Genomic DNA, 8849 nt, shown 5'->3' on the forward strand with positions numbered 1-8849 from the left:
TGACTGAACATCTATGCTAAAAACCACTTTTATGAGAATAAACTGCACATTTTACTGAGCTTAGTATGTTGCCTATACCTCCCACAAGTAATGCTACCTACAGAAGGGAAACCTAGGAGAACAGTAATGGATGGTCATGTCTGTCTCTCCATGACAGAGGTGGGAAACACTTGCTAATTCAGGCTAACACCTGTGCTATTCAAACAGAACACCTCTCCTCCTGCACTTCATTTATTCAAAAATGTAAGATGGACATAGCAATGGATTAGGTAGTGGGGTTTATACCCTTTTTTTGCCACTGATCTCCTAGATGAATTTGGGATTGGAAGTGACAGAGTTAAACATCTTTAGATTATTAGAAAAGATTTCAGTGGCAAATACAAAAACCACCACAGCAACTTTTCACTATTGGAATTTCACACATAACCACTAAAATGAACCTTTTATTCAGTCTTCTCCAGCAGTCAAATAAAGATTGTGGTTTCTCTTCAAACCGCCTTGGTATCTACAGGTAACAGCTAACCTGCTTCCATTTTTCAAGTCATTGTTCCAGGTCTCCTACCAGCAGGTATGTTAATATCTACAGTAATGCATATACATGAAGATGCCAACCTTTAAAAAGTACCATAAAGCGGGATGGGAGGTTCCTCTCTAGCAGATGAATCAGAAAGGAGCAAAAGAAATAAAAACAATTATTTATTTCTCCTTTAACTTCAGCTCACATCTGTTTAGAGTACTACTAAAACCCACACAGACATTTCTGTCACTAAGCACACTACACTTTCTTCCATGTTCATCAGCCTGTCTCAGATGAGACATCTTTTATCCACAGTGAAGGTATAAACCCCCATGATTAAAAATATCTAGAACTGGAAATTCAGCAGAACTTCATACCACCAGACACTTCTTACCATGCTGTACTTTTTAAAAGGAGCTATAGTCAAAGAAAACAGACTTCTAAGCTTATGACAGACTCTTGAAGGTAAAAGTACAAAAGTTCAGTAAAATTCATTATCATAAACAAGTTTACATTTAATGTAAAGAAATTTGCCTGCTTGTCCCTAGGTCTGTTGGATATCCTGCAACAACCTGCAAGTAGTCAGTTTGCATTCCAAAAACACCCTAAAAGAGTTGGTCATCCAAAACTGTTACGAATAGCATAAAATAAAGCTTTTATAATTGGAAAGTTCATGACATACACATAGCACAGTTATCTGCTAGGTATTTTCAAGTCTGTGCAGTAAGACTGCACATTACATTAAAGGTCCTAAAATACAGCTAGGGGACAATCCCACAACAAATCAATTAAATTGTGATCACGAAATTGACATTAATTCCCAAATTAGTTAACATTTTCTCACCTCAGTCTAAATGACGAGTTGATCTTTGGTCGTAAGCCACCATTTTCAAACAGCTGTATATGTTGCTGATTATTTGCATGGAGCTTCCAACTTATACATATTGGGTTCCTCACAGAATGAGGGCTGTCCTTTTGCTCTTGAAGCCCTTCATCCTCTATTTCACTGGATCCATCTACCACTGCTTGGAGAAACTTTTTGAGCCTGGTAAGTACATTCAACCTCCACTGCTGAGAAGTTACTCTGCGATTTGGGTTAACAGAAAGCATCCAGGAAAGTTTGTCCCTGCTTTTCAGTTTTTTTGAGAGTTGCTGGTGAGAAATAAGCTCTACAAAATTCTTCAACAATATAACACTGCGGTCTGTAAGAAGAGCTGGGTATGCTTCCAATAAAACGTCCAAGACTTTCAATGAATCTTCCTGAATTCCCTCACTGATATGAGTCATGGCACTAGAGAGATGGGCACTTACCAAAGGAAAAAATGGAGCAATCTGTTCCGCTCTTATTTTTGAAGCCAAGAACTGCAGCAGGTGAACAGCTGCTCTTCTGACACCAGAATCTTTGTCTGTAAACACAGCTGCCACCTCACTTATTATATTGGAAAGGTGTGCATCAATTACAAATGGATACTGAGACAGGAGGTCTTTGAGTCCAAGAAGTGCATTATGCTTAACCCCAGGACTATAGTGATGCATCTGTGAAAGCAAATCCTAAAAGGAAACAAACATACATACTTGCTATCATTATTATTTGAAACTCTTTAAACTTCCCCAACTATTTCCAGCTCATTTTTCTTAAACACTCAAAAAATACGGAATCTATTCTTATGATGTACTGCTGTTCATAACAGCAAATATGTTGAGAACAAACACAGTATTAGTTTAAAGCACAGCAATGAACAAATCATCAGAATTCAATGACAGGAAAAACAAGATACTATGACTTGTCCTTCAGGTCATTAGATACTCCTCATTCTTAACTTTATGCACAACCCTACTGACTCAAAAGAGGGATGACCAAAAGTAAGTCCTCTCACTCTTGTTCTCGAAAGTAGAACTACAAAATCTCAGCCTCAACAACTTTCTTCAGTTTAAGGAGAGAGCTGCAAGAGACAGAAGACAACGCAAAGGAAGGAAAACAAAACCACCACCACCCCCCAAGAAATAAAAGATTCTTCAGAAACATCATTTCAGGAAGTCTGCTTCTTAAAACCCTGCCTTTAAGTTATGATCCAAGGGTTTCAAAAATTGAATGTTAATCCTAGACACTTATATCAATGTTTTTTCATACTAGTTTTTCATACTGATGAAAACCTTTCCCTTGGTGGTCCAGCAAACTGAGTCGTTAAATTCACGGGTCAGATTATTGTCAAGGACAACAAGGCCGTATTCAGATACCCTGCTGGAGTCTTTTTAATTTTTTAAAAATAAATATTTTTCCTAAACTCTGGTAAACCTAGTAAAGCCAGATAAATGACAAGTAATTTTCTGTAATTTCAGAATGTAATGTCACACTATACCTTGATGTTAAGTTTTCTATTTTGTGTAGGAAGCACTCCATCTTCTTTAAGCTGCTCTGGAACTTGTATGGCCTTTGTTTTGAAGGTAGTATCAGTTGCATTCTCTAGTTTAGGCTTTTTTTTCCCAACTTTAAATTTCACTTTCTGGAAATCTTCCTGACGTTTCCTTTTTTTAGTCATTCTGATTCTCTGCAAAAAGATATTCAGAATTTTAATTTGATAATATACACAACAAAAACAACTCTTCCACCGAAGAGCAGTAACTTCCTAACAAAGGTTATTGTTTTCATTCTTTTTTCTATGCATAAACTAGTGTCCACTTCTGAGACAAGATGCCAGACTAAACAGTCATGCAGACTGATTCCGTGCAGCTGTTCTTCTAGTGTCCTGAAAACATTCTGCTGCTCCTTTGGCTGTCTTTGCCTTGAGAACTAATTTATTGAAAAACATCCCCAACAAATCTGCCACATCACCTGCCACTGCTTTATCAGATTTAAGTTGCTGATTTTGGTTTTTTTTAGAAAAGTTCCTGCCAACGAAGCAATTTTTTACATAATTGATTCTTGTCAAGGGAAGGATCTCAGCGAACTGCTTCATTTCATTTGGACATCGCTTACCAAGTCCATCACTAACAGCACAGACTGCACAGGTACAATCTTGGGTTTAATCAAGCCTTCACCAATAACAGCAGGACACAAACCTAAGAAAACTTCCACTACACACTGAAAAATCCAGTCTGTGCATTTAAAAAATGATAAAAGGAAGGAGGGGGAGTGAGGGAAGAGGTTAAATGGGCACATATAGAGTAGAAAGAGACTGGGAAACAAAGTCATATTTAATAAGGCGTACGAAATAAGGTAGTCTGAGTCACTACACTTTTAAATTGTACAGATATACTAGAATGAAGGTACAATAACCAAAGCAAATTAAAACCCACATAAGATTCTAAATGTTTTTTTGGTTTTGATTCACCTGCTTTGATACTGAAATACTCTTATTTCTACCAGGTTAAAAAAAACCAAAACTTCAACACACCAAAAAGCCCCAATAAACACTACACCACAGGTTCCTTTATTTAATCTTCTAAAATAAAAAAAAACCTAGCAAAAAAAATCCCCAGTCCAACCCAAAACGCCCAACAACACAGCTGATCAAACCCAGAAATTTCTAAATTATATATCCAAAAATATATCCAAGAATTATATATTCTTTTCTGGTGGATGTGATCATTATTCACTCTAGAATTCTAGAAAATAGAATTCTACAGCTGGTTTTCCCAATGGACTTCAAGCTGAAATTTGTCCTGTATTAGAATATTTCATATAGACATCATCAGGATAATAATTCAAGAATGTTTTAAGTTAAACTGTAATTTTCTATTCTTTTAAAACAATTTAAACAACTGATTACACAAACATTTGACTACAACTTAATTTCTGCTTTTCGTATGCCATCTTAAAAAGTTATATGTAAGACCACTTTAACTAAAGTACAAATTTAGCATAAGTAACCTATCAACACAAAAGGCTTTTAAAAACTTAGGGTTGGGTGCCAAAATAAAAGGGTCCTTTAGTGTCTCAACTATAACAATTATGAGTTTAGAAGGTTTTGATTTTTATCACATGCAACTTTTAGGAAAGAGTTACAGGATTTTTCACTACTTGATATATAGAAATAGCTAGAAGCTTTTGACATAAATGTTATTTTCACTTACAAGGCCTGCTTTAATGGAGATATCTAGGAAGCCTCACTATACAAGATGAAATGTTTGGCTCCCAATTAGCATTAATAACTTCACAATACAGGTGTGCACATGCCTGAACAAAGTCAATTAAGTTCTTTTAAGGGATGAGGCTTAGAAAATATACTTCCTTCTACTAAAACAAAGCAGCACAGTTTACCTTGCAATACATATTCTGGAAATAAATTGGTAATCTAAGCCTATTCGTTTACAATTCATATGTAATACATTAAATAGAGAGACAGAACAGTTACAAAACTAAAGCCTCGCAACCACTGTGTGGAAAGACATCAGGAAAAACCGTATACAGCTGATGAAACTATGTAAATATTTTACTGAAACAACTGTTGTTTTTCACTTCAACCCCATCTCATGAGAAGTGGTTGTGGGAGCTGGGCCTGTTTAGTCTGGAGAAGACTGAGAGGAGATCTCAATAGTGCAGATGCCTAGAGGACAGTGCCAGGCTCTTTTCAGTGATGCTGAGCGCCATAAACCAAACCACAAGAAGTTTCATCTCAACATGAGGGAGAACTTCTTTACACTGAGGTGGGAGAACACTGGAACAGGTTCCCCAGGGAGCTGGTAGAGTCTCCCTCTCTGGGGATATTCCAAACCCACCTGAGCATGTTCCTCTGCAACCTGCTGTAGGTGACCCTATCCTGGCAGGGATTTTGGACTAGATGATCTCCAGAGGTCCCTTCCAACCCTAACTAATATGTGATTCTGTGTATTTTCACTTGGCTCACCTCCAACATGACTGAGCTGAGTGCTCCTAATAGTTTATGCACTAACGTGGTTTTTACAACCTAGAACATTAAAACAATTTTAAATCGATGCATGCTTCCTTTAAGATAAAGCTGTGCACGGCACTTTTTAGAAGCCACTTAAGGTATCACTCAGTCACCCAGAGAAACAGAGGAGAACCAAAAGGAGGAACTGTTTCAACTATTATTTCACTGTAGTGAAGGGTCTGGAGAAGAGGAGGCTCAGGGGTAACCTTATCACTCTCTACAACTACCTGAAGGGAGGTCATAGCCAGGTGGGGGTCAACCTCCTCTCCCAGATAACCAGTGAGAGGACGACAGGACACAATAAAAAGCTGTGCCTGGGGGAGTTTAGGGTGGACATCAGGAGAAATGTCTTCACAGAAAGGATGATGAGACATTGGAATGGGCTGCCCAGGGAGGTGATGGGAGTCACTGTCCCTGAGGGGCTTAAGGAAAGACTGGACATGACATGCCGTGGTGGTGTTCAGTCACAGGTTGGACTCGATGGTCTCAGAAGTCTTTTCCAACCTAATTGATTCTGTAATTACTTCCTCGCAGCTCTGAGGCCGTATCCTTAGGGAACCTCACTACCTTGTTCAAGCAATCAGGAAAATCCTGAGAAACCCGAAGGCAAGGCACACGCCCTAACTGAAACTCCTCCGACCCGATGCGGATTTCCCTCCGGGCGAGCTGTCTCCCCGCACAGGGCAGCGGTACTTACTGGCGGTCACCTCCCCGCGGCTCCCGCGCCGGCAGCGCATCCCCCGCCGCCGCCGCCTGGACCGCACCGCGCCGCCCGGCCCGCGCCGCGCACGCCGCGCCCGAGAGCCGGATTCTCCCGCGGGTCTAGGCCGGCACGCAGCCCTCCTCGCCGTCCCGGGACATCCTCTGGCTTCTTCCCCGAGCGCCGCTTCCCTCCGCCCCACTCCAGTCGCTCTGCGAGGCGTTCAAATAAAGGCGCGTCAGTGCCCGCCCGGCGCCGGGGAGGCCGCGGGTTGGGCTCCCGGGAGGAGCCGCCGCCGTCGCCGCGCCAGGGAACAGCCGGGGCTCCGGAGCGGCAGGAGAGGCGGGAACGGCGGCGTAGGAGGAGGGGGAGGAGGAGAAGGAGGAGGAGAGAAGCCGCCGTGGGAGGTGGGGCGGGGGCGGCGGCGCCGATGCCGCCGGTTTCCCCTGGAGCGGCTCCTAGCCCACGGCGGCCGCGCTCGCGCTTTTCCCGCCGCCCCGGAGCAGGAGCGTGCGGGGAGTGGAGCGGAGGGCGGGTGGTACAAAAGGCGGGCGGCCCTTGGCGCAGGGGCAGGGCGAGCGCGGCGGCGGCCCCCGCGGGCAGGGACGGACCGGGACGGACCGCGCCGGGACCAGGACCAGGACCCGGACTCGGACTCGGACCCGGACCCGGACCCGGACCGGGCGCCGCCTCCTCCCTCTCCTCCTCCTCCCCGCCCTCCCGCCACGGCGGGCCTCGCGCGCCGCCCCGCGTGCCGGCCGCCCGCTCACTCACCAACCACGCGCGCAGCAGCGCGAGCCCCGCTTCCGCCCCCGCCGAGCGCCACGGCCGGAAGCGGCCGCCCACGTGAGCGGCGCTGCCTCCAGCGCGCGCCCCCCGCGCCCCCGCCGGCGCGGGAAGAAGCCGCGCGCTTCCGCCACGGCCGCGTGCGCTGGCGCCACCTGGAGGCGGGGCGGTCCCGGGAGATCCCGGTTGGGGATCCCTGCGCTGAGGGAACGCACTGCGAAGGTGTACGGCTTGTTTTCTTAGTATACAGCTCTTTTTGTATACAAAAAGAGGGGAAGAGGAGGGGCAGGCACCGGTCTTTGTGGTGACCAGTGACAGGACCCGAAGTAATGGCCTGAAGTTGTATCAGGGGAGGGTTAGGTTGGGCACTGGAACAGGCTCTCCAGGGAAGTGGTCACAGCACCAACTGTGACAGAGTTCAAGAAGCATTTTGGATGATACTCTCAGGCACATGGTGTGATTCTTGGGGATGGTCCTATGCAGGAGTTGGACTGGATGATCCTTGTGAATCCCTTCCAACTTGGCATATTCTGTAATTCTGTGAAGATGTGTTTCCTTCCCATGAAGCAGGGTATGCTACAGAGGCAAGAAAATAATAACCACTACTTAGATAAGCAGAGGTCCTGTGAGGAGCAGCTGAGGGAGCTGGAGTTGTTTAGCCTGGAGAAAAGGAGGCTCAGGGGGGACCTTATCACTCTCTACAACTACCTGAAAGGAGGTTGTAGCCAGGTGGGGTTGGTCTCTTCTCCCAGGCAGCAAGCAACAGGACAACAGGACATAGTCTTAAGCTGTGCCAGGGGAGGCTTAGGTTTTAGACATCAGGAGGAATTTCTTCACAGAAAAGGGTGATTAGGCATTTGAATAAAATGCCACTCTCCAGGGAGATGGTGGAGTCACCGTCCCTGGAGGTGTTTAAGGAAACAGTGGACGTGGCACTTAGTGCCATGGTCTAGTTGACATGGTGGTGTTTGGTCATAGGTTGGACTTGATAATCTCAGAGGTCTTTTTCAACCTAAATGATTCGGTGATTCTTTCGGTGAAGGCATTCCAGAGACAGCATTAGCATTTGAGGCTTCACACTTAAACCACCAGGCACAGTTCGCAATCTGTACACTCATACCTAGATGAAATTTGCTGCTCCAAAGGGGTAATGAATTCCCAAGTTAGAAGGAGACTCAGGAAGCAACACAAGAGTAGAATGTTTCCATACCTGCCTGGAACAGATATCATCACAATTCACACCGGACAGTAACTCTGCAGTTGCATGCTTTAAACTTTTCATTTTCTGTCAGTTGACTTGTAAACAGTCTTCTCCTTTCCCTTTTATACCTTCTGTGAGGAGTAAGAGTTCTGCACTTTTTTTTGTTAAAAATCACTTCCTCAAAGCTCTTTGGTCTCTGAGTAAAATGTATAAAACTAAGATATAAAACCAAAGCTTACAGAAAAATTAATTTTCTCTTGGTTTAATTTTTCTTGCTATTGCCTGACTTTTAACTCTATTAGTTCTCCCATTATTCCAGATGTCTGCCTTGCTGTTACTGTAAGAAACCAAAATATATAATATTAAATACAGTCAACAGCAATGTTTAAGCATCATCAGTAAAGATAATGCATTTTTTCCTTACTTTGCAATACCGGCACAAGGAAAACATTAAAATCTCTTTTGGAACGAACATACAGTTTTCCATTAGTATAAGAATATACTAAGCCATCACAAAAGGAGGCAGGCACAAGAACAAAATAATACTATGCTTTTTTCAGCCTCTATTTGCACCAGGAAAAAAAACCCAAGGAAAATAATTATACAGCTGAATAAACTCTGTTAGACTGTGCTCTCTGAAAATATTTCCAGAACCATACCCTTTGTGACTCTTAGACAGTTCAGGTTTCTCATCTGTCCATTATATACCACTGTGCTACAGATTCAAGGGTCTTTTCTTTTTCAGCCTGCACC

At 43.7% G+C, this 8849-nt stretch overlaps 1 protein-coding gene across 1 annotated transcript in view; it reads right to left on the reverse strand.

The window, feature by feature from the left end:
- Positions 1–6914, reverse strand: part of TEX10 (testis expressed 10) — a 52803-nt gene extending 45889 nt beyond the window's left edge. Inside the window, exons 1-4 of the mRNA XM_017813215.1 lie at positions 6884–6914; positions 6107–6321; positions 2878–3066; positions 1362–2068 (exon numbers count right to left, since the gene is read on the reverse strand). Coding sequence (XP_017668704.1) covers positions 1362–2068; positions 2878–3057 — 887 coding nt within the window. The 5' untranslated portion in view covers positions 3058–3066; positions 6107–6321; positions 6884–6914. The remainder of the gene's footprint in view (positions 1–1361; positions 2069–2877; positions 3067–6106; positions 6322–6883) is intronic.
- Between the last annotated feature and the right edge of the window lie 1935 nt (positions 6915–8849).

Source organism: Lepidothrix coronata, unplaced genomic scaffold (genome assembly GCF_001604755.1).
Source record: "Lepidothrix coronata isolate B3197 unplaced genomic scaffold, Lepidothrix_coronata-1.0 Scaffold40, whole genome shotgun sequence".
Lineage (NCBI taxonomy): Eukaryota > Metazoa > Chordata > Aves > Passeriformes > Pipridae > Lepidothrix > Lepidothrix coronata.